The sequence below is a fragment of the Triturus cristatus genome, chromosome 4_2 (assembly GCF_964204655.1).
Source record: "Triturus cristatus chromosome 4_2, aTriCri1.1, whole genome shotgun sequence".
Lineage (NCBI taxonomy): Eukaryota > Metazoa > Chordata > Amphibia > Caudata > Salamandridae > Triturus > Triturus cristatus.
Window position 1 is genome coordinate 709,086,768 of NC_140586.1, and position 24,941 is coordinate 709,111,708.

The following is a 24,941-nucleotide window of genomic DNA, read 5'->3' on the forward strand; positions in this document are numbered from 1 at the left end:
GCAAATGATTGCACACATTCAAAGACTGAACTTCAGACCAGTTGGTTTTGTATAAAAATATTCTTTTAGTAATTTTATTTCCTAGAACCAAGCAAGCCTGACACCAGTAAGTGGTTTTATACTTTGCAGTAATAATACAGTTTGAATTGCAATTGTGTGTATACTTTGGTTTGATTACAGTACAATTACTGGTAATACAATACTTTGAAATAGTGTACATATACTTTATAATGACTTTTCAATAGGATGTCAAGTAAATTACTTTACAGAATACTTTTCTTACACAGTGTAGTATACCTGAATACTGCACTGGGAATTTCCTGTAAACAGGTAAGTAAAAGTGTTTAGGTTATTTGTATACAGAGACTTTTATAGATTTTCCAACTCCACACTTAGACATTTTTTCATAGAGAACAGTCAGTGTTATCCTATGGGAGAAAATAGTGTTATCGATTCAGAGGTTAACACTTTGTTGTGGGGGTTGGGTTTCTGGGTTAGACTTGGGGGTCCCCCAGGGTCGAGGATGCACTCTCAAAGCACCCTCAGCGGCACTAGGGCAGGTGGGTGCAGTGTGCTGAGGCCCAATGTTATCCAATGGGGGAGTAGAGGGCCTCTGGTTGGTGACTGCCTACGAGCAGGCCACAAGGTTGTGGGAGCAAAGCTCCTGGATTTTAGCTCTGGGCAAATGGGTGTTCAAGTTGGCACCAAAAGTACACACTCCGTGGCTTTAGGGAGGCCGGGTACAGGGTGCTGTTGTAGCATCGGGTGCCCTGTTACTTTCAATTGGGATTCTCCAGTTTGCAAAAACAGTGCAGGCTCTGGGAGCGACCACCACTTGGAGAGGTAAGTTGGGATACTGGGGGTTGGCTGGACACCGTCGGTTGGGCCTCCCAAGGCCGTGGGGCATCGGGTGCAGGGGTGTCTTTTAGGGTCGGATCTTCTAACCAGCTCCTGGTCGTGGCTGGGGGGACCCTCCGGATTGAGGCTGGAGGCTTGAGGCAGGTCTGGGATCTCTGGATCTCTGGTCAGGATCGCCAGGGAGACCTCCTCGTGGTGTTAGGCCACTCGAACTCGGGCCGTGGGCGTCTGGTGCAGAGTGATTCAGACTCGCAGATTTGGCCGGAGCTGGAGTCTGTGGGTGAACAAATCTGTTGTTCACGGGAGTCAGTCTTTTCTTTGGAAGGCAAAGCAGGTCCTTGGGATCTATGCCAGGGCAGTGGGTTGTAGGCATGGCACACAGGGATGTGTGCCATGTCGACTCTTCACATTGTTCTGCACCAAAGCACGCAGCCTGCAAAGGCAGCGTATGAGTGTAAGGCACATGACCTCTAAGGGTGGCACAGTAAGTGATGCAGCCCTTAGAGGCCTTCCCTGGGAACCTGTGGTACCATTTACCAGGGGATTATCTGTGGCCAGAGAGTGCTAATTGGGTTTGGTCTTTAATGCTGTTTTAGGGAAAGAACATAGGCCCCTGGTACCAGATTGACTGAGTGTGCCCTGGGCTCCTGCCAAAGTACATCAGCAGTTCAGCAAAAAGTATGGGCAACCATGCAGAAAGTGGGCACTTTGTCAAACAAAGCAAATAATCCTGGCTGTAGTTTTAGATGTATGTCAGTTGTTGTGTTATATATCTGGATACAATAACAAAATTCACAGAGGCACCAAAACACTGGTCGGGTGGAACACTCTGAAAGCCACAGAACTTTAGTTTATATGTTTCATAAGCCACGCCACTTTTAGAGACCAGGCACTTTTTCCAGCTCATTGAAGCCCTGGTCACTGCAATAATCAAATGCTTCAAAGATCAGCTTGTAGTCCCTATGAAACCTCTTTTAGATTACCCGGCATCAAGTGTTGGAAAGGGGATTAACGCCAAATGACTATGCTGCTAGGAGTTTTATCTAGAGCTAAAAAAGAGATAGACCAGTATCTCGATTTCAGCCTTGTTGACACCAGTCGATCTTGTACCCCATCTTGCTCCACTGTCGGTTTCAGGAACAAGAATAAGAGGCAGCGTCCAATCCATGACCATCATTAAATAGCATATGGTAAGGCAAAGCAACAACAAGTAATGAACAAACTCATCCTTTGCCTTTGTGGCACACATATTTTAACTGCTGTCAACCCCTCTAGCAACCACCCCACCATTTGCACTCCCTTAAACAGGTTAATGTAATCTGGAAGTGAATTACATTGTTTTTATTGTTTTCTTAATAGTGCCTGTCCGCGTGGAGTGTGAGACCTTGTATTGTCACGACAGAGGTACAATGAGTTAATGGGGATGCTATATTGATTACCTGACAGGCCTATCGACAGCTCACATATATTCCTTCACTAAACCCATGGTTTAACATACATCTAAAAATGGTTTGTAATTGAAGCTTAGTTGTTTAAACTTTGCTTTGCTTTTTAACACTATTAGCTATTTATTCATTTATTTAGTAGTTTCATATTGAGCAACAGCGTTGCCTTATGGTCTGTACTCTGTACTGTGAGCTGAAATTTGAATTCATTCATTACTGAAATTATAATTTACAGTCAAATGATTTTGTTAGTCTTTTGTGGATTCGATACACATTCATGAAAGGTAGCTAAATATACTGTCGGGGTCATCCAAGTGTCAAGGAAATTCTATATGTAATATGTTATTCTAGTTAACCCAGAGACACTGGCATATTTTTCTGACACACTGGCAGATTTAAAGAAAGCTATTGGCTTTATTGATGGTTCAAGGTATTTCGTAATGGCTTTTCCAGACATAAACTAATTTCTTCCCAGTCAAACATCACCCCCAAATGCCTGGTTAAGTCAACAGTGAAGACACAGCTGAAGCTAGAATTCGTTGCAGCTTCTTTCACTAAGTTTAGAAAACAGCATGGTGTCCATGCTTATCTTAAATCCTAACAGCAATTGTTTCTGTGGTGCAGGTGTACTCCACTGTTAATGCACTTATATTGTGCTTTATACCCCCTGACCATTCACAAACGCACATTAGTGGGTGACTAAAATGCTACATCCAGGGAAGTGCTAGATTTGTAGAATAATTAACTACAGCGTGGCGTATATGGGAAAGTTTTGGTATTGTTTGTGAGCGACTAGACTGGTGCTCATTTTTATTTTTTTGCCTGAGGTAGGTGAGCCTGGGGCGTGTTTTGGCACAAGAGAAAGGGGTTCAGGTGTAAATGTCTGTTAAGTGAACAAATAGGTTAAGAAATGACCCACCAAAGTTTATAATAGTACATGTTTCTATGCTGACTGTGCTTTAAAGGTTTTTTACTATCCTTTTTTAGGTCTGCCATAGCCCTTTGTACTGTTCAATTTCTTATAGCATTCTCATTGCAAGACTGGGAAGTTGCTACAGGAGGCTGCTTAGTATATTTTATGTTTTATATCTTTTCTGGGACAAAAAATATTTTTGTAATAAAGGCTGCTCTACATCTAAACATTACCATATGCTTTTTGTTTTTTACTGAAATTTGGGATTGGAAACAACATGTTGGGTAGTCGATACACACCTGCAATCTCTTTTCCAGAGCCTCCAGAGTGCTACTGCGGATCTCCAGACCCTCGTGGGTATCATCTTCCGCTTCTGAAACCGTAAAGGCACTCTGAAAAGCAAAACATCCACATCACTGCTTAAAGCTTTACCAGAAACCGTTACTGCACAATAATGGAGACCTTGTAATAATGAATTAAAACGCTAAGACACAACAGGAAGCAATTAACGACTTCAACCAGCCCAATCACCCTTGAAAGAAAGCCCAAAACCAAACCAATATCCTACCAAAAAGAAGCCCAACTGCTGGTGGACATCAAAGTGCAATAAGGCAAAAAACAAATACAAGCAACGGAGCGGAGTCACTTTACGCAAGGCAGCACTAACACAACTCTGGCATTAAGAGGAGGTGGGAGGGAGCAATGCTATATTTATTTAAGCATCTATGGCACCCAAGCTGAACACTGGCAAAAAATAACAGAGCAGGAAACCAAGAAAAAATAGTCCCCTAAATAAGAATCATAGCGGAATCAGATGGTACTTAGTCTCTGCTCCTTGAGAGGAACATAAGAGGAGAGGATGGACAAAGAGGCAGAACTGACCACTAGCAAACAAGGATGTTTAAAGGACACTGAAATAGGCCTGGGCAGTGCACCCCACTCTGTTCACGGAGATTTCTGCACTCTGCGGAGTGCAGCAAAGTTTTTCTCCGCTCGCGAATGGTAAGTTGACGAGCGCGAACTGCTGCTCCGGTAGAATTTCTAACTGAGCGGCAGGAAGATCAGCGTTAACGGCAGCTCGCACTGCACTCCGCCACTTGCGGAACTCTGCGGAGTTTTTTTTTGTCACTTCGTGGAGTTCCGTGTAGCGAAACTCCAAGAACTACACCCAGGCCTGCACTGAAACAGATCAAAAGCAGCGGCATGGCTTTAATCCAACATGAGAAATATACAAAAGTACGTATGCTTATTGTCGACCTAAAAAAATCATGCTCAACTCCCAGCTTGATTTGATAAGTAAAGGCCAGAGCTTAGATCCATTGACTCGGTCAATGGCAGAGCGGTCCATAAGGGCCAAACAAAGCAGCCCCCCCCCTCACCCCCACTCTTTGGGTATTTGGCTATGGTGTATTTGCCAACAATCAACTGGAGGTTAATACACTGATCTATATTGGAGGTAGGAAATGACGTTATCTAGCCAAGATGTCATTGTGGCCAGCACAACTCTTCCCATGTCTTTAACAGCTGAATTTAAAAGGAAGAAGGGATGGTAACATCGAGGGTCATTCCTCGACCTTTTTTTTTTTTTGTATAAAGGTATAATAATCAAAATGCTGCATTAAGCCCCTTCACTGCTAGGCCTTCCCGTACCCCGTGCTAATCCCTTTTTATGGCTATTCGGGTTGGTTCTCGCTTAGGCCCCTGTAACTATTTGTCCACATAAGATATCCACTACAAATTTGCATCCTTTTGTTCCAACATCTTGATAATTTTAAAGGTACCCAGGGTTTGTGGATTCCCCGAGAAATTAGACACAATACAGTTACAATTTTGTGTTTTTTAAGGGGGAAATGGGAAAACAGTGCAGCAGAAGAAATATTCAGTTTTTTCCCTACAAATGGTATCATTGAAGGTTTTACGATGCTAAAATCACCATCTTCCCGGCTTTCAGGAACAGGCCGACTTTTGTCAGAAAACGCAACATTTCTACACAGTTTTGGCATTTAACTGGGACATAGCCTATTTTCTGTGCTTTCAACCTCCTTCCAGTTAGTGGTAGAAATGGGTTTGAAACCAATAATGGATCCCGAAAAGCTATACATTTCTGAAAAGTAGACAAAATTCTGAATTCAGCAGGAGGTCATTTGTGTAGATCCTTCAAGGTTTTCCTATAGAAAGTAACAGTTAAAATAAAAAAATATTGAAATTGAGTTAAAAACAGCAGTTTGTGCCTACGTTTTCACCTGTAACTTCTTCCAAGTATGGCAGATTTTTTAAAGCAATATACTGTTATGTCTGCTGGACCCTTAGCGTTGCGGGGATAAATAGGAGCCTGGGACCAAAAAGACAGGTGCCCCCCCTTGCAAAACCAGGTCATTTTGTGGTTGAGGATTTTGATGCCTCCACAATACGTTTTGGGTCCTTCCTTGTTGCAGGCACTTGGCCCACCCAGACAAGTGAGGCATCATATTCATCAGGAGATCAAGGGGAATGCTGGGTGGTAGGAAATTTGTCCTGGTGCGGTGATCCTTCAACGTTTCCACATAGACACCTGAGGAAAATGAATTAGCTAAATTTGGGGTTTGCAGAGGATGCTGGGTAAGAAAACGCTGGGGGGTCCACTCAAGCCACACCGCCAGCCAAGCGACAGTCCACACACAGTCAGCCAAGCACCATTCAATGCACACTGCCTGCCAAGCGACAGTCCGAGCACACTGACACCCCTTCCCCAACACCCCCCCACTCCCCTGGTTCCGTCCTCAGCACACGACCACCGTGGCTGAGGATGGAATCGTTCCATCCTCATCATGGTGGAAATGGTTAAAGACCAGCGTCCGTTTTAGCCCAGGTTTCAGGACCTGCCTTATAAAGACCAGCGGGGACCTCATCTGGGCCCGGGTCTTCCCCCGTCTAGTCTAAAATGGCCTCATACACCTCCCCTTCACTAAAGATCAGGGGATGATAGTCTTTACCATGCTCCCATGCAGTATCACAGACCTCCGTCCTCACCCTACCATACATCATCTGGAAATGTGAGACCCATCTTTTGGGGGAGATGTTACAGTCCAGCCTGTGGTTCTCCATGTCTGAGAAGAAAGGTCTGTTCACTATTTCCCTGAATTTAGCACTACTATGAGGGCACTAGGCTGCAGTAACTCATGCCAAACTTTATCCTTGATTTCTTGTTTGCTTATTGCTATAGCTAGTTTTATATGCTTTCCTGCATGCCCGTATTTTGGCCCTCCTCTCTTTTCTTACGCCAGTGGTTCCGCAAGGGGAGAGGAGTTCACGTTGGCATAGACCTCAATAGCTGTAGACGGCGAGCCAGTTGCCGAGTGAATTAGCCCTGGGGGTGTATTTCAGCCGTAGCTATATCGCCGTGAGTTGGCACGATCAAGTCTCCCCAGGCTATTTCTTTTGAGATGACCCAGAAAGGAGTCATTGGTGGTAATTGTGTCTCTGGGGGCGCCCGCCCCATTCTTTTGTTTCCCCATCAGACTTGGACAAGTAATAAGCCAGAGCAGTTACCTTACTGGGCATAAGGGCTGTCTTGGCCTTTTCCGCCCTCTGACCGGTGCAGATGGGGCCTGCTCTTGACCAAGGCACGTGTCTCGGTGCATCAGGCGCTGTGGGAATGGCTTGCTGCTTTTGAAATGAAATGAAAATATAATTTCTATAGCGCACTAATACCCGCAGGTGTCTAGGCGCTGAAGCTTCATGAGGGGAGAAAAGAACTGGGTAGCAGCCCCAGACAGTGGCAAGCTGCCAAGTAAAGAGGTTGGTTGGATCTGGTTATTGAAAAGCCAGGTTTTTAGTGCTTTACGAAAAAAGAGCAGATTACTTGAGGTTTTTTAGTGTTTTTAGTGTGAGTGGCATGGTGTTCCAGAGTTTAGCAGTGGTGACTGAAACTCTTTCCTCCCCAAGTGGTCCTCCACGGCCAGTTGTGCCTGGGAGGCCGATCTTAAATTTCTGGTCGGGATATAGTGATGGAAGAGTTGCCTAATGGAGGCAGGTCCTTTTGAGTGGAGAGCTTTGAAGGCTAAACATAAGGATTTGAACATAATGCTTTTCTTAACCGGAAGCCAGTGAAGTGAGGGAAGAAACTTGAATACCGACTGATATTTTGGGATCCCCAACAGCAGCCTAGCTGCCACGTTCTGGACCAGTTGCAGTTTGTCTAAGGCTTTCTTGTGGGCCGTCAAGAAGAGTCCATTACAATAGTAAATTTTGGAGTTCATTTTTGCCTTTTGAAGGCAGTTCCTCCGGTCACAGCTGCACAGTGGGCGGTCTCGCTGGCCAAGGGCTGCTGGATGTTATTGTGCCCCCACTGACGCCTGTAACCACCTCTCTGGTCCTTGACACTCCAACTCAAGTTAACTGTTTGGTTCTCTGTAATGTGTCTTGTGTCCGGAGATAAGGCGCCATACAAAAACATTTTTAAAAAAATGGGTTAACCATCCCTTTAAATCAAAAGAAAGCCCCACCAGCCTAAGGAAGCTACTTAGAAAGTGCACTCACCTAAATCAGAACAACACAGAAATAGGACTGGCATGGAATTGATCATTGGACATTAGAAGTAGTAAAATTACCCACGGTTTACTGCGATGCCGATAAGCAGTGCGGTTTAATCTTTACGCTCTGCTGCTGAATTACAGGCATACAGTATGTTTTATAGTGCATTGAAAAGGTTTTGAAATAAATCACATTTACAGAAATCTGTGATACATTTTAATAATACTGGTGAAAGCATGTACCTTCCAAATGTTGACATCTCAATTGTCCTGCTCCGCTGCCCTGTGTGCTACGGATCAACATTTTGTTTAATTATCTCTTCAAACTATTAAAATTGTGCAGTTTGCAAATGTTTCATTAACTGTTCACATTCTGATTGCTTCCAGATTCGCTTGGTGATTTAGGGAGCTCCTACACATTCTTTTGTATGTTGCTTATGACTGCGGTGATGATGATCATCAGCGTCTTCAATTTGGAATTTTATACTGGTAAGTTTTGGACATCATTTTAAGGCTGCAGTTCCTCTTCCCCGTGGAAAGTAGCCATATTATGGTAGCACATTGGGTAATATTGATCCTCTCTATCCTGATTCAGTGTTTTATGTAGGTGTAGGACTTTGAAACGCTGTGTGAAGCTAGCTGGCATAGGTTAGGGCCCAAAGAATTAAAGCTATGCTTCCTCCTTTCAGTGTTCGTATTAAAGTATTGTCCGTAGCGATTTTGAATTATTCGATTAGTGCTTTTGCCTCTGCCCCGGCTTATCTCTCCCATGTTTATTCTGAGATGGGGGATATTTCCTACTTAATTTATTTAGTTTGTACCGAGCTGCTTATTATCCCGTTTTGCAGATGTTGGGAAATGAAGGGTGGTAGAATGGAAGCAATATAGATTTTACTTCCTTAGCCAGCACACAGAGTGCAGTAAGAAATACAACCAGATTGAGGGTAACAAGAATATAAGATAACATAAAATCTCATGTTTTGACTATTTGTTTGTTCTGTTTAATTTATATTGGTTCCTATACGTTTTTGGAGTGGCCAAGTGTGTCGAATTTCGCAGTGGCTAGATCTAGAATTCAGAATCCTTTTGTACTCCTAGGGAATTATTTTGAATGTGGCATAGGAGGATTCAGTTGTACATTTATGTCACTGTTGTTAATGCACAAGGGTTGATAAAATGTTTCGGCAAGTATTTCTGAATTAAAATAGTTTGCTTATTTTCCAGTGCATTATTTCATTGACATAAAATGATTTGGCATCACTTGTTTATCAAAACCATCATACATCTAGTTAGGTTAATGTCTTTTCATGAAGCTTACTTGTGCTTTCTGCTTGCAGTTGTGCCTTCGATTCCTTGCTCTCGATTTGCTTTGATTGGAAAAGTGATCCACCCACATCAGGTTCTTCATTCAGTAGTTCATGCCATGATGGGAATGCTACTAGCTTGGTGTGCTGCTGTTATGACGAAGGGCAGATACCAGTATCTTGCTGTGCCATGTTCTTCTACAGAAAGGTGAGTTTGCAATCTTCTTTCTTAAGGTTATTGATTATTTGAGCAGTTTTTTCACTGATGTACCATTTTTTTCCTTGCATTAAAATAAAATTGCATATGAAAATCTTGTTAACCAAAGAATAACACACACGTACATAATTTGTACATCTGAACAACCCGTGTATAAATGATGTATAAATCCAGAATCTTTCATTCAACAATTGATGACCTTAGTGCAAGCAGTGAAAACCTGTAGTCGTCTCTACTAAAGAGGCTGATTGCTGTGAAGATTTTCCTCTTGTGAGTCAAGGGAGAGTGTTACAAAGGCAGGATGACCTTTAACTTGGCATCTTTTGTATTGCTGTTTGTAACTTGCAGCATATGTACATCAAAGAGAATAGTCTAGGTTCTGCTGCTGAGATGTAACTGCACTCATGATGAACCCCCAAAAAACATTCTTTCTTCCCCTCCCTTTCTCTCCCCTTTGTCACCCCCTCTAACAACTGAAATTCTGGAGACCTCTTTTCTGCTCAGTTGCTGCCAGAGGTTCATGGCTTCAACCTTAGTTCACTGTCCCAATAAAAGTGTTCGATAGCAAGCGTGCCTGCATGAGGCTAAGATGCATGGGGTAGATGTTTGTCACAGCCAGAATTTTGCACTATGTAGTTCTTGAATGTCATTCTTTATAATTCCAGTCGGTGGATGACCAGTGGCCCTGAAGGAGGGTGGGAGGTTGGGGGAACTGGGATGGTTGCTGTAGTAGGTGGACAAAGAGACCTTTGCAAGTTTGAATCCCCATTCCAGAATCTGTTCCCTCTCTACATCCTGCCCCTACCTGTGACTGTAAACTAGTATTTAGATCGTATTCCTTTTCAGTCGTCTCTTGTAGCCTACTAGGTTTTAAAGTGCACTCCTTGCTTATTGTTCTCCCTTTTGAAGAGATATGCTTATGTGCAAGTGGATTGTTAATTTCCCTACAGTTTTTATGAGAATACTCCACGTCATAGTTAATAGCCTCTTGATCCTAGCCTGCATAATGTGTGATGGTGATTTATGTCTGTGAGCTTTAATTGTTTCATCAGTGATGATATTTTCTGACCCATTACTGTAAACCTGTCTTTACCTGTAGCCCAGATGGATCCGGTATACACATGTGCCTTAATGAATACCACCTCTTCATTCTTTTGGCTGGAGCTTTTGTGGGATACAGTTACAGCCTCCAGTGTTTTATTCACAACATGAACTATCTACCTTTTCCAGCTATACAGGTGAGGAAAACTATGCATTCATTAGACTGCAATTTTTCTCTTGTCGTTAGATGTCCGTAATTGCTCTTATCCATTCATGGTTACCTGGCTCATCCCTCATTTAAGAATTCAGATGTCAATAGTATGTGAGCGCTCTTTGCTTCTCTTTGCTAAAGTTTTATTTAATGGAATGTAGCTGATTGTATTTAACTCAACTTGCTCTTTTGTTAAACACTTAAAATTCAGGGTTTGGGGTTCTATTATTGTACTTTAAAATCTCATGAAGAGTAGGGTGTACTTCCTTTATTGCCCTCTGTTAAAGGTGATCTGTGACCATGATCGTTTTCGATCAGAGGAGCTTCATGAACATGGTGCAGTCCATGGTCTAATTTCGCCTCTGACATAAAATCGTATTCGGAGGTGAACTGAAGCCATAGTTAGTCTTGAACTTTCATGCTCCATCTGTCCTTGTGTATTTCTAGTATGTAGGGCAGTTATCTACAACATTTCCAAAAGGTACATTTATTTTTTTAAAGGGGTAGCCTAGCTGCAGGCATACTGTGTAGTCGTAAAAAGGTGCTGTTATAGTAAATTTAGATAACATTTTAGTGGACGTGTCGCATAGCTAATATGGCACTTAGCTTAAATGCAGAAACCCATAAATCTTAATTGAGAAGTTGGTTTTTTGGCTCAATATTGGTAAAATACACATGTATTTCCTAAAAATATTATACAAGCATGTTCAACGTTTCTGCAAAAACATTTGTCATTTATAATTTGAAATAAGTGATTACTTATAAAGTTTATTCCTGAAACAAGTTAATGTAATGGTCATTAACTTGTCTAAAACCATTATCTGTTCTTAACCAAGTTGGACAATATCCCCAACAAATCTCAATTTCTTTAAGCTAATCGTTTATCAGAAACATTTAGCAACCAATCCACACTTTTTTTAAACCTCTTTTTGCTGTCCTTTTTGGCTTGCAAGGGACTAGTATGTTATACAGTCCTTCATGAAGTGTAAATTATCCCCATAGCTTGTTCAGAAAGAAGGTCAAACAATCAATGGAAGCCTCCAACTGTAGGCCAATAGAACTATAAGCCTAACACTCCCTCTGAAAGCACCTTCTCAACCCATACTTGACTGATCTCCACTGGAGTTACTTTCCCGCCCTACACTTAAGAATCAAACAGATGTGCTACTTTTACTCATGGTGGATACATATCCATGTTTACCAGCTTGGTTAAGAAGACAGTTGGTGAATGCTAAACCTTTTTCACACAGTATCTGTTATTGACACCCATAGTGTCCCATTCTTAAAATCTGTATTTTTCCAATATGAAGCTATCTGCATTAGTCTTGTCCCCAGCATATGTTGGAGTAAGGCATAGTTGTGTGCCAGGGAGTCTTCTGTATCAGGCACACGGAGGCTCAATAGTGTCCTTTCCAGATATTCAATATTCAGAGCCACATAACCTCATTTACATGAGTGAGTGTCTTTTTTTCTGGAAGGGAGTTATCAAACTGCAGGTCCGCCATATGTGGATCCGTGAACCATCCTCGACGTTGCATTGTCATAATTTCCCATACAACCCTGTGTACATATTCTTTAAGCTTGTGGGGTGATTAAACAGTTTGTGCCCCTTTGTCCCACCATGGTATGTCTAATTTCTCCATGCTCCTTTGACATTCCCGGCTCCTTTGACATCCCTAACTCCTTTCCCCTTTATTTTATGATGAGCCCTTGTTAGTGGCTGTCCAGCGTTCTGTGAGATACTGCATATGTCAGGGGTTTAAAAGTTGCTTCTTTATACAGGGATTGAGGAGCCCGTTTTGCCAATTTAAGGTAGTATAATCGCTCTTATTCTTTGAATTAAAATTTCTGTTTGGTTTTGCTGTCCACTGCAAACAAGCCCCTTAACAGCCTTCATTCCCCAATGTTCCATTCAACAAGCGACTCATCGTCCGATGACTGGACTTTTCACCTTCCTCAAAGGTGCCCAGTGTTTCCCTTTTCTTGCTATTGAAATTGTTGCCCGTCCCCAGAGGAACCAGCAAAACTTGATGTTAGAGTTCAGCTCTTTTTTGACCAGCATATTTGCTTTCGTTTCAGCAAAGTGGCCGGCCCTGAAGGAGTATTACTGTACTGTTTTACCCTTCTTTCTGCCCTTGCGGATGATCCTTTTTTCAGAGGAAAGGAAGTTCTTTTCGCCTCTGTATCTGATAGTTGGTCTAATGGTGCAGCTGACTACAACCCAATTCTTTGTGGCTTCTGTATGTCCACCACAGAAGAGTACTCCTTCAACACTGATCAGGACAGGCCTTTGAGTCAAGTTATTATAATGTCTTCCTCTGTATCCTCTTTAAGGTTGTGCATCATGGTGTCGTCCCTGCCAGGAGTCATTTGCAAAGTCTTTCCATTTGTTGAAGAACTGCAGGGTTTGTGTTTCTAGTAACTGTGTGGATTAGGTCAACATTTGATCAGTGTCCGCTGCTGACTGCAATTGTGCTTCGGATGTGTGGGGGTGCATTATTATATTCTTCATGTCTGCTTTTAAGTTAGAATCATCAGTTACGCTTGATCGTTTGCCAGTGACTTGTCAAACTCTGACTACAGACCTGCCATGCATGATTTAAGATATTTCTTTGTGAAAACTTGATAGCCATCTTTCCTTCTGCAGGTGCCCACCTCGCAGATCCAGTTTATCCTTTTGATGTATACAGTAATTCACCACTACTTGATCTTGAGCTGACCACAAGAGCCCAATATGCCTTAAGAGTGGAAACCCAATCTCCACACAGTTGGCTACCCTTGCTGATGGCACTAAAGATCAGTTTCTCAGCAGCACCCCCTGGAATTGTCCTGCTGTAGGCAGGATGGCATTTATTAGTTTGAATGGGATATTCTGTCTCTGTTTTGCCCCATAAATGTCCTGTAATAGGTATCAGCATGACCAAGGGGATTGGGGAGTGCGGGGTCTCTTCCATGCTATGTAGCACTTCATGCTGCATATTTCAGGTGTTAGCCTGAACAGATCAGCCCCTTACGTCCCACGGTACCTCCATTACAAGTCGGGTAGTCCTGCTCTCTCCTTTAACGGGCCACCGCAGGTGTCCTGGATTTCCCTGGTGCTCTAGTGTCAGCCAGCCTCACACAGTTCATGACTCTTTTGTTTCAGTAATCGGTGCCTCGCTAGAGAGGGTACCACCTGTTTCTGCTTTGTTCCATGCCAAGCCTTGACTTTGTCTTACAGGCAGGTCCTGCTGGCATCCTGGAAGTGGAATGTGCAGCTCCTTCACATCTGCATAATTCTGCCTATTGCTTTACCGGAGGGCCAGAAGGAGAACTGAGACCAGACTGGAGCCATTTCACCTTCCACATGCACTGCTGCCTGTGCGCTGCCTTCAGGACTGTGCTCTGCTCTATTTTTGCCACTTCTGTGTCCATACCATTCCCAAGCCTCACTTGTCTTCCTACATAGGTGTTAGCCGATCCCAGCCTTCCCCCGTGGCACAATTCCTCATTTGACCCAAAACTTTTTTGAATCTCTTGCTGATGCCATGGCTTCAGTAGGAATCAGAGAGAACGTGCACAGTGGGGCAGGGCTGAGACTACTCCTCCATCTTGGTTTTAAGTCCCCTCCAATGTGTTTTTTTTGCTTTTTTGAAGTTGCAATAACCTTGTACTTTTTTGAAGGTTTGAGGTGTTGGGTTCTACAAACTATTTTGCTACCAGTATCAACATCTTTTAAAATAAGCTATTTTTACAGCTTAATATTGCAGACGTTTCACACACAACATATTTTTTACAATAGTTTTTTCACCAGTTTCCTATTCAAGAACACCAATTTTATTAACTTGAAAGTTTCAGCAAAATTTCATGGTGCAAATCTTGGCAAAATTGCACAATTTAATGCACACCCTCAAGACCGTGAGCCCATTTGCGATGATTTTTACAAAGAGGCTTTGGCTTTATTAGATATAAATGATGTCTTGGTACATACTGGAGACTCTTCCTTCATCTGATATTCGGACCTTCTTCCTCATTCCACTACAGTTATCACCTTCTTTATTTTTTGTTATAAATTGGTTTATTAAGTTTTCTTTTACTTTTAACAATACTGGTTTCACAATGATTATTCACATATGTACATTGCAGAAGGGAAGCACCAGTTTAGCATTATTATACACATGTAACATGTTTGATTATCAGGCTGTTTCTTCTAATCAGCCTATTGATCGTGGTGAAACACTGAGTAACAGGAAGCCAATACAGTGGGTAAGGTCTTTGCAAATTAAAGGGTAGTGTACTACAGTTATCACCTTCTTTATTCAGAACTCCGTTTCACTTTGCAGAGCAGCCTAGGGGAGACTGCCTATAACACTACTTTGAACACAACAGATTATAGAAGCCATTTGATTTGATACAAATATTCTATTCCAATTATGTGTCTGAAGCCCATACTTGACCTTTGCAGTCTCCAACTCCTGATTCTTAATCTTTTGTTAAGTTTTGGTGACCTGTCCCCAAGAATTCTACATTTCAAGTTGTGCAAGGGATGCATGCAATTGGGGTTGTACAAGACAGCTGTTTGTGTTTTGAGGTTCTCTGGTTTATGGATTGGAGCTATATCAATTAGTTTGATGCTGTTGCCCAAGGTTAGTAAAAGCTGGAAATATGAAAAAGCTCTTAGAGGGTCTAGATCAAGGTTCTGAAAAGTTGGTAATAAGAACGAGCCAAAAGTCTAGCATTTTGGAGATGTGTATGTTGTACGAACATTATTTTATAATTGGATGATGTGATTCTGCAACAGGTTTGCATTTTCTGAATAATTGCTCTATATAGCGATGTGATCTGGGGATTTCACGAAGTTGCCTGTGAAAGATCGTGTATTTCACATTTTTTGCATAGTTTATTTGATTTAGCTTTTTAACTCCTGTCCTGGATTCACTTTAAAATGGCTTTTTATGTTTTTTCTTCTTTTCAGCAATACAAGTACTTGTGCTTTAGAAGATCATTGTCCCTTCTGATAAAGCATGGTTGTGTGGAATCATTGTATCTTGTTCGAAACTTTTTTATTACTTACTACATGTTGGGTAAGAGGCTTTATTTGATTTATTACTTTTGCGATATAATCTAGTTCATGCAGCTTGTTACATTTTAAAAAGTGGTTAAAAAATGTCATTAATCAGACGACCGCCTCCAGGCTCTGTTCTTATATGTGTAAGATTGGTAAACAAAAGTTCGTAGTGAGGACCAACCACAATACTGTGGACGGACCATTCGAAAATGTCCACAGGATGTGTAGTTCCAGAACTTTGCAAGCACTGTACACTAAAATCAATCGATAACATCACAAAACACTCTGGCGCGTACAGCCACACGATATTATGAAAATGTAGCTCAGTTCTTGCTTTACCTTTTCAAGATGATTAACAATATTTTACCCGATAACGTTTTCACATGAATGATGCAAAATGCAGCATTAGGTTTCAGCATCACATGCCATGGCAATTTTTTATTGCAGCTTTTCTTGGGTATTCTGCTAAAACGAGCCCTTTTTAGGTCTCGCTGAGTCAGCGCATGCGCTGCGAGACATTTAGTCAGTAGCTTTTGGAAATGCTTCCAAAAGCTTTTGGTTACGCGCACAATCGCGTGCACTCCTCGCTCCGCCTCTGCAATCAACGTTGCTGCACGTGCATCCCTCACATGTTGAGCATCGAGCGTGTCATCGCGATCACTTTCGCTTTCACCGCAATCGCGATGACTTTTGCTTTCACGGCAAACACGTCGTCATCCACCAACAGCACTTAGTACAAACAGTACCTTCGCCAACACACTACTATGCTGTTGAACAATCCATACTGATACTGCCCGGACTGTGGGACTTCAGTTGCTGTTTCGGGTAGGTCAGCAAATCTACTTTGGGTAGGGTCTGGTAGGTGTCAGCAGTTAAACTAAAGTTAAGGCTCTGGATTGGCTTAATTTAGGTTTCTGCTTGGAGGAATAACGTGTGCTTTCTTGTATGACTTAGATGACTATGGGTGTCGATACACCTCCGGACTTCATGGCTGGTCAGTTTCCCCACCAATTAGGTTAGTAGCGGAGAAACTTTTTTTTTTTCTCACAGAAAATTAGATCAGTAGGGCGAACATTAGCATCAGAGCTTTGGTAAATTGGAGTGAAAATCTCAACAAGATGATTTGTCTGTCACATTTCTGACACTTTTGTAATTAGTACGCCTTAGTTTGGTAAATGGAAAGCCATTTATTTAAACCACAGGCAATCCTTTTATTTTTTGTTGCATGGGGGTTATAATAAAGACACTGGTTTGTAGTGGAAGATCACTGCACTGAAGTGAGCTCATAATCCCTACATTTTAGACTTTCTACCTATGTGACCTGGCACATAGATATTGATCCTGTTGAACATTTCAATTTTTGTGCTGTTCCACCTCGAATGACTTCTGACATCTATGCGGTACGGTACAGGGCGTTGTCTGCAGTTCTTAATGTGCAAGGGTGGTATATTACTTTTGTGCAGTGGTTGGCTACCCATGCACATTTCTCCTAATGGGCAGCTCTATACACCATTTAACCGAGATAATGTTTCAGATGCATGCTGGGCGTCACTGGCAGGTGCTGCTTTTTCACTTTGCTCTTTATTTATGGCCCCTTACAATTGTTTTCCCTATCTAATTTTACTTTTGCCATAGTTCATTTTGATGAGAAACGTATGTCCATCAGAAATAACATGCATGCTCTTTTTTGCCAGTAATTTAGGCCAAGTTTATAGCTTATGTTTTTTTCATTCTCTTTTATGCACTCGAGGCTACAGAAAGAGAGGCTTTTCAAATGAGATGGCGTGCTCATGGTCCTAATACAACTAGCATTGCAAAGCCAATAGGTATTGGGCTTGTTTATCCATGTCTCCTGCTATCCAGCCTGGCCTACCAAGCTTAGGCTTGACTCAACGTGCCTCGGGCAGTGTGTCACAGCCCCCCATCTCCTGCCAAGGGCTTCCTCATCGGAACAGTTGGTCAGTCACCGGTTTCTGAAGTTGGCATTAGCACTCAAATTTATATCATGACGGGCATGATGCGGACTCTAGCAGTTACACACTTCCTACTTATTGACTGCATGGTCATTGTCGATTACAAGTGGTTTCTTTTTTTCAGTCAGTGCAGTGCAAATGGGGAAGTGAGAGTTCTCTATTTTTATTTGCTACCGATTGGATGCTTAGTCATCACAATGTGTACATACAAGTAGCAGTTCTTAATCAGACTTAGATTAATTTTGGATTTGGATATTTTTGGACCCGAAGGCCAAGGGCTGCTACACAGACTGCTCTAGCTTGGCAGCGGAAGGCTACTTCCAGTAAGAACAAGCATTGGCTTAGCCAATAGGTCTCGCCTTCAGGACTTTATAAGTGTGTAGCCATGCAACAGTTAATTTTGTTGCACAAAGGATATTGTGCTGCATAACTAAATACTTATAAGGTCCCAAAAGCGAGACCTATTGGCTATGCCAATGCTTGTTAAGAAATGCAACGATGCAGAAAATAGAAATTACTTGGAATATTAATTTCTGTCTGTCTATAACCATGATATGGTTAGGCAAATAAAGAGACCACTCATTTTTTTTTTTTTTTTTTTTTGGAAGACCTTTATTGTTCACAGCTGTGTCATCATACAGTATACATTCACCATCCATGTTGGCTAATCGATTAGACATTAAGCAGAGGTTTCCAGATAATATGACACAGCCATTCAGCCGGTAACCCGGGGGTCCGGCGGCGTTGTACATGGTGGTATTGTTACAGTCATTAGGTAATTATCTTAATAAATGACAGGTCTATGTTTTTCCTTTTTCTTAGTGTCTGTAACAGAGAACGCAGCATTCCAGCTAGCATTGTGGCCATTGCGGTTGTCACCCAGGCCCTTATTGAGAGTTGCGCAAAGCGCCGTGGTTAATCATTAGCGTGGGGGTCCCCGGGCGGCACTGTGTCAGCGTCGTGTTCGCAATGCTTGCCGGAGCGTGGCAGTAGTGTTTCGGTATAGCTCACTGAGGCATAGAAGCTAACGCTTAAGTTCGGCGAGTCTAGTCTACAGCTTTATAGTTAGGGTCCATGTGCGGGCTGCGTGGCGCACATCTGTCCCCCCATCGCTACACCCCTGAAGCCGCTGGTTATCGGGGCTATGTCCAGTATTCAACTCAATGTGCCCTTGTCAAGATCTCACTGAGAGCACTGGATGTACCCATCCCTTGTAGGGCGCGTATGCCATCGCATCTCTGCAGCCAGAGAGCAGTGTGTGTTTAATAGGGTATCGCTTCGGGGAGTCCAGACGATGCGCCCATCATCTGTTATCCGAGATAAGATAGGAGTCCGGCCAGGGAACTTGACCAGTAAACAAACTGTTCCCTACGCTTGTGTGGCAGTAGGGGGAGTAGGGGTTAGGGTTGTAAATATAAAGAGACCACTCATGTGAACAAATGCATAAGGTGGCAAAAAAATAAGACTCAAACGTTTTGAGCCCTTGCCTCATCCCTCATCCCTGACTTTTAAAGTTGCAGCAGAGTCACATTGGCAAAAAGTGGGATGGATTAATCATCACTTTCTTATAAACCATGGTATGTTTTCTGTGTAACTATGGAATTTGCCAATGCTTTATGAATTACATTATGACAAGCGTTGGCAATGCCTGTACATCTGACTTAAATTTACTGCACCCTGAACTTTCACAGGCACGCTATTCACTTGGGCAGTGTTTCAAATCTGGTTTACTAGTAATAAGAGCAAGACTCAAGAAAGAGTGTCTGCCTGCTATAGTGCGATGGAACCTAGGCCTAACCAAGTTTGCATGAGAAGAGGGACAAAACGTATGAGCGGGTCCTTCTGAAAGAAGGTGAGATCCCGAGGACAAGTGCCTTGTATACCATGCAGAGTGTCTTTTAATCCACATTATTTATTCAGTGGTAACCTATGAAGGAAATTCAACTGGGATATAACCAACGCACACTGAGGTACTTTAATGACGCATGTTACATCTTCATTTTGAACAATCTGAAGGTAATGGATAACATATGTAGGTAAGTCCTGAAAGACCGCATTCCTGTAATCCAAACTTAATGAGATGGCTGCCTGGATCACTAACATCTCCCTTCAATTCAGCGGGAAGAAAGAATTTTCCTCAATCTTTTCCAGCAGGACTATCATTAGGACCATTGGACTTTTGTGGCAGAGGACGACCAAATTGTGCGGCAGGTTTGCCTATGTTATGCAGCAAGAAAAGGCAAATCAACTGTGTAATACAGCACCTTTTGTGATCGTATTACTTATTTTGTCATTTTTATTTTTTACTCCGGTTAACACAGTCTGATGAAAGCTTTCACCTCATTGTACCAGTTTAACTCCAAAATACACAATTGGCAACAGAAAGGGGACCAGTCATCTTTTGTAAAGGGGCTTCTACAGCGGCTGCAACATGTCATGACATTTTTGTAATGTTTGATCTCGTTGGAGCTGAAAACCTTTTTTTGTTAAAATCTGCAAATTATGCAGCAGATTGATTATGAGACTAATCCATAATTATACAGAAAATGTTGCGGTGTAAAATAGCATAATTCGAGTGGCCCTGAGTAACATAAACTAGTGATGTAGTTGACATGCAGGCAGAAGGTAAGATTAGCGTTGATAGTAACACTAGCATAGCAGGGACAGAGCATGAGCTAAAAGCCTAAGATTACCAAAAGGTTCAACATGTCTAAGGATGAGTCTAAAAAGCTTGTATTTTATCTGCATTCAACTTCAAAAGGTTATTGGTTATCCAACATGCAACTGGAGCAAGACATTCCTTAGGTATAAGGTGCAAGTCAGACTAAAGAGGGCTACACATGAAACTCCACAAAGTACACAATTTGTAATCCGGGTCTAACATTTTTACTTTTAAAAAGGAATAACTATTTTAATTCAAACACATCACAAATGTATACATGAAAACCAGACTCTTTCACTACCCGAACTAGAAGATCTTAGTGTAGCCCCTCTCCATGGAGTTTGCCAATAAGTTGACATCAGAAACATCTTTCTATTGCAGTAGTGTCAAAGAATTCAGAATGTAAAATTTGACTCTCCGGGTAAGAGGCAGAGTAGTCCAAGGCTAACTCATGGAGATGTTGTGGGCTAGAATTTCCGGAACAGAGCAACACAAAAATAACACACAATAATTCAGAAGCCAACCATTTTGTTTCTTCGAAAAGCAAAAGTACTTTAATGCACACAACGAAATGCCATTGTCAGAAGGGCAAATATCACCCATTCAGCATTTACTATGTTAGTGTTTAGAGCGCAGGTGGCTCCAATCTGTGGTGGCTGATCAACTCTAGGTGTAGTGGGGCGCAACAAATTGATAGGAGAAATGTCATCTCTCTTCTGTCTTTGTAACGTGCACCACTTACACGCATCTCCTTTCACAATGCATCTGTGATGTGTGCTCAAACACAGGTGAAGAGAACTGACACTTCTATCAATTCAATATCATCATTTAGTATTCCCATGAGCTTCACAGAATGCAAAATATTTGAACTTTTCTTTGATTAGCAGCACAGTATATTTTTCATTTTGAAGCAGACCATTCTGGGAAAGTTCTGGAATCCAACCAGCAGGGTCACGTCACACACTTGCATGTGTCTATCCTATGTTGGATAGGCAGGGTTGGATCTGCTTAAAACTGACCTGCAGCCTTCTCCTTGGACTTTGCTATGCAGTCAACTGCCCAGGACTGTTATTTTGATGTTACGAGGTCGCTAGTTTCCAGATGCTATTTTGTTTGCAGCTTGCGGGGGCTGTTTAGAGGCAAGCCCTGTTTCATGCCATTGATTGTCATTAGATGCAGCATTTGACTTCGTGTCTCATGTCAAGCTACTTCAAAGACTACAAGAGATGGGGATTAAGGGGATTGCCCTGGCCTGGTTCCAAGATTTTTTGATAGACCGAATACAGAGTCTCTCTGGGACCTTTTATATCCAGGCCTTCGCTGGTAGTGAGAAAATTCGATTTTCGATCGTGATCGAATCAACCGGCCATTTTGTGCTCCACCGCCATTTTGTGTTGCCCTCACTCAGGCAGCACGGTGAACAAAGTCTATTCTGCTTTTCCTGCAGCCTCGTGTCGAAATAAGCCTTCTGCCTCTATTTACAAAGCTGGTGTTAGGACTGGCCGAGTACACTAATCCCTGTCTGGTTTTTCTAATCCCCGTTTCAACTATCTGTTGGTTCACACTATTCTCTTCTGACTTTATCTTATCGTCTGGCCTTCGCTGTCCTCTGCTAACATTCTCTCGTTTCACAACTGTCCTCCAACACACACAAATGTATCTCGCCACCTGCAAGTTAGTTGCAAATCTGTTAATGAATTAGTTCGAGGGAGGGGTAACAAACACAGTCGGAGGAGAGGTTTCTTCGAGTCATCTGATACTTTGTTTTCAAACCTTTTCTATTGGTTCTGTTTTCCAACTTTTCTTATTGGCTCTTTCTTATATGTTCTGGGTGTGTATTTGGTTAATGTATATTTCACATATGTGCTATATAAGATTGTGCGCCACGGAGTGAAGTGGCAGTCTCCTGAGAACCTACCTCATGTACTTCTGGGATAACTGTACTAGCTGCAGCTAATAAATCCGATCTTCTAACGCCTAACAGAGTGTCCGGTGTCTCTGTGTAGCTGAGCAGAAGAACCCTGGAGATTAGGGCGTACCCTGCGCCGCCAGGCCCAAAAGGTTCTGGTTCTTCAGTAGATAAAGGTGTCCCTCAGGTCTCATGTCTGAGCCCTACATTGTTTAATGTATATGTGGCACCACTGGCTAAAGCCATCGGAGCATACGGTTTCGAAATCCTATTATATGCTGATGACACTTTGCGGCCAGCATGAAGGCGATCACCGAGTGGATGGCAGATACCTTTCTCCAGCTGAATCCAGGGAAAAAATAGATCATCTTGTTTGGGAGAGCTCAAATCCTATGGTCTCCGGATTGGTGGCCACCGGAGTTAGGCAAGCCTCTGTCTCCTTGCAAAATTGTAAAAAAAAGGAAACCTTTGAATCAAGGTAGATTTTGAACTTGATATGAAAGCGCAAGGTAGATCTACAACCAGCACTTGTTTCCATACACCATGAATACTGAAGAAGACCTTGCCATTTCTCCCTCTGGAGGGCAGAAAGACCCTGGTTTAGTCTCTTTTTGAGAGCCGGCTCGACTATGGTAATGCTCTGCTGGCAGCTACCAGTGAGTCATTACTGTTAAAACTACAGGTCATACAAGGCACGGCAGCTAGGTAGATTTGCAACCGACCATGCGGCACAACCTCTGCTCCACTTTTAAAATCGATACCAAAGGGGATGATGGACGGAGCGTTTGAGCAAATCAAACACTCACCCCCAGTCAACTGATCTGGGTTTAATCCATCATCATTCTTTAGCTCACTCCACCACCCAAGTTCAGACATGGCCATATGCAAATCAGTCTGACCCTGTGCCTCATGGGAACAGTCCAGCCCGAACTGCCAAGCCATGTCTTCCCTGGACTGGAAACAAGCATCCTGGGACCGGTTTCGGGTTCATAACCCTCATCAGCCAGGCTATCTTGAATCCAGTCCCGAGCTCTCCATGCCACTGGAATCAAGCTATCCTGGCTGAAGAGGGGTGAAACCCCGAAACGGGTCCTAGGATACTTGGTTCCAGTCCAGGGAGGACCTGGCTTGGCAGTTCGGGCTGGACTGTTCCCATGAGGCACAGGGTCAAGACTGATTTGCATATGTCTGGGTTCAAACTGGAATGGCATGGTGAGCAAACAAAAGATGGATTTAGGCCCAGATCTCTGTACTGGGGTGAATGTATGACATTGTTCTGCATTCTGTCCAATTGTTGTTTTTAAAATCACTACATTGACTCCCGATAAAATGAGGTTTTCAAATTGTGCTACTTAACCTATAAAGTGTTGCAGGGTAAAGGTCCCATATATTTTAGCCAGAGACTGAAACGATATTTCATCACTAGGGTTTTGCGTTCCAGTGACAAGCATCTATTGGCAATCCCTCACATACGACGTGTTGGATGGGGAAGCAGATACTTTTCCTTCTTGGCACCCTCCTTTTGGAACAAATTGCTTCTCTCAATTTCTAACCTGCCCAGATTACAATAAATTCAGGAAAGCTTAGAATAGTCTCTGTTTTAGATTCCACACTCTATTCTAGTATCTTGTACTAACTGCTGCTCTGAGATACCTCACCTGGGGTGATTCGAGTGCGCTATCAAATTATTCATTCATTCATTGATAGATTGATACTCATGCAGGCCTAAACACTTCTAAGCAGCAGAGGAAGTTGTAACAGTTTTGTGTGCAACTAGTACATTATTGTAGTACACATGGACTTTAAGCCATTGTGCTGGGGTATGTGTGGGTCTCGTACCCAACAGATAGTGACCCTCCTTTTAGCCTGTAAACATGCTATAGCAGTGAAACCTCTTGTTGGGACTGCTATGTGGTGAGTATAGCCTAGTGTTACAGATGTGGCCACAGTTCCCTCGATCATCTAATATATCAACCTAGCAGCAATACAGCAGTATCCTGGGATATGTCCATGCTAGCTGTACAAAGTCACCCTCTACATGGTGACATCTTGTAGTTCTTTTCAGGCCAAACAACTTCACCATCATCGGGGAGTAGTAAAGTTTATGTACATATTTTAAATGTATCAGCCTTGCTCTACTGTTTTGCGAGGTGCCTATAGACTGCATGTAGCTGTATTACTACTATTTATCAGTCAACACCAACCCAGAATCTTTATCCTAGCAATGCCAGCTTTTTAAACGCTTCGTTATTCAAAATGTCATGTATTCAGGATGTTGTATGTCTGGAGGAAGTGTTTATAGCAGTGTGAGTTAATGCGGTAAAGGAATAGGACTTTTCGGAAATGGATGGATAGCAACTCTAATACATGTCTTCGCCTGTAATAAAGCAATATATATAATTTGGAAATGGTACCCAATGTCTTCAATTGTTCAGTGAACTGGAAGGCGCGCAAGGGGTACCACCCATGCATTGTGACTAACCCCCTTAGTAAGCTGTGTGCAGCCCTTGTGCTAGGCTGTCCTTGCTAATGGAGGATTAATTCAGGGAGGGGGGGGGGCGCAGGTGTATATACGTGCTATAATTTGTCTCTTAAAATGCATATCTTTTACATACCCACTTTGGGCATGCCACTGTGTATAAAGTAGTCTGCCTAAATAGATTACGGGTCAAGTACTGTTTTGAGCGGCCACGGGATACCGCTTCCCTCTCTGTTGTTGGGTGTGAAACCCCCTCCCCCACACTCAGTGCAAAAGTGTTACAACGCCTCTGCACAGCAGTGGTTGCCAGCCCATTTTAGTTTAACCAAGTGTGTGAAGATCATTTTGAAAAATGTTCTCTTTTTAGTGAT

General features: G+C 42.6%; 1 protein-coding gene across 1 annotated transcript in view; it reads left to right on the forward strand.

Moving 5' to 3' along the window:
• NDC1 (NDC1 transmembrane nucleoporin) overlaps positions 1–24,941 on the forward strand; it is a 370,234-nt gene that overhangs the window by 45,467 nt on the left and 299,826 nt on the right. The window contains exons 3-6 of the mRNA XM_085602585.1: positions 8,115–8,216; positions 9,065–9,239; positions 10,348–10,486; positions 15,455–15,563. Coding sequence (XP_085458711.1) covers positions 8,115–8,216; positions 9,065–9,239; positions 10,348–10,486; positions 15,455–15,563 — 525 coding nt within the window. The remainder of the gene's footprint in view (positions 1–8,114; positions 8,217–9,064; positions 9,240–10,347; positions 10,487–15,454; positions 15,564–24,941) is intronic.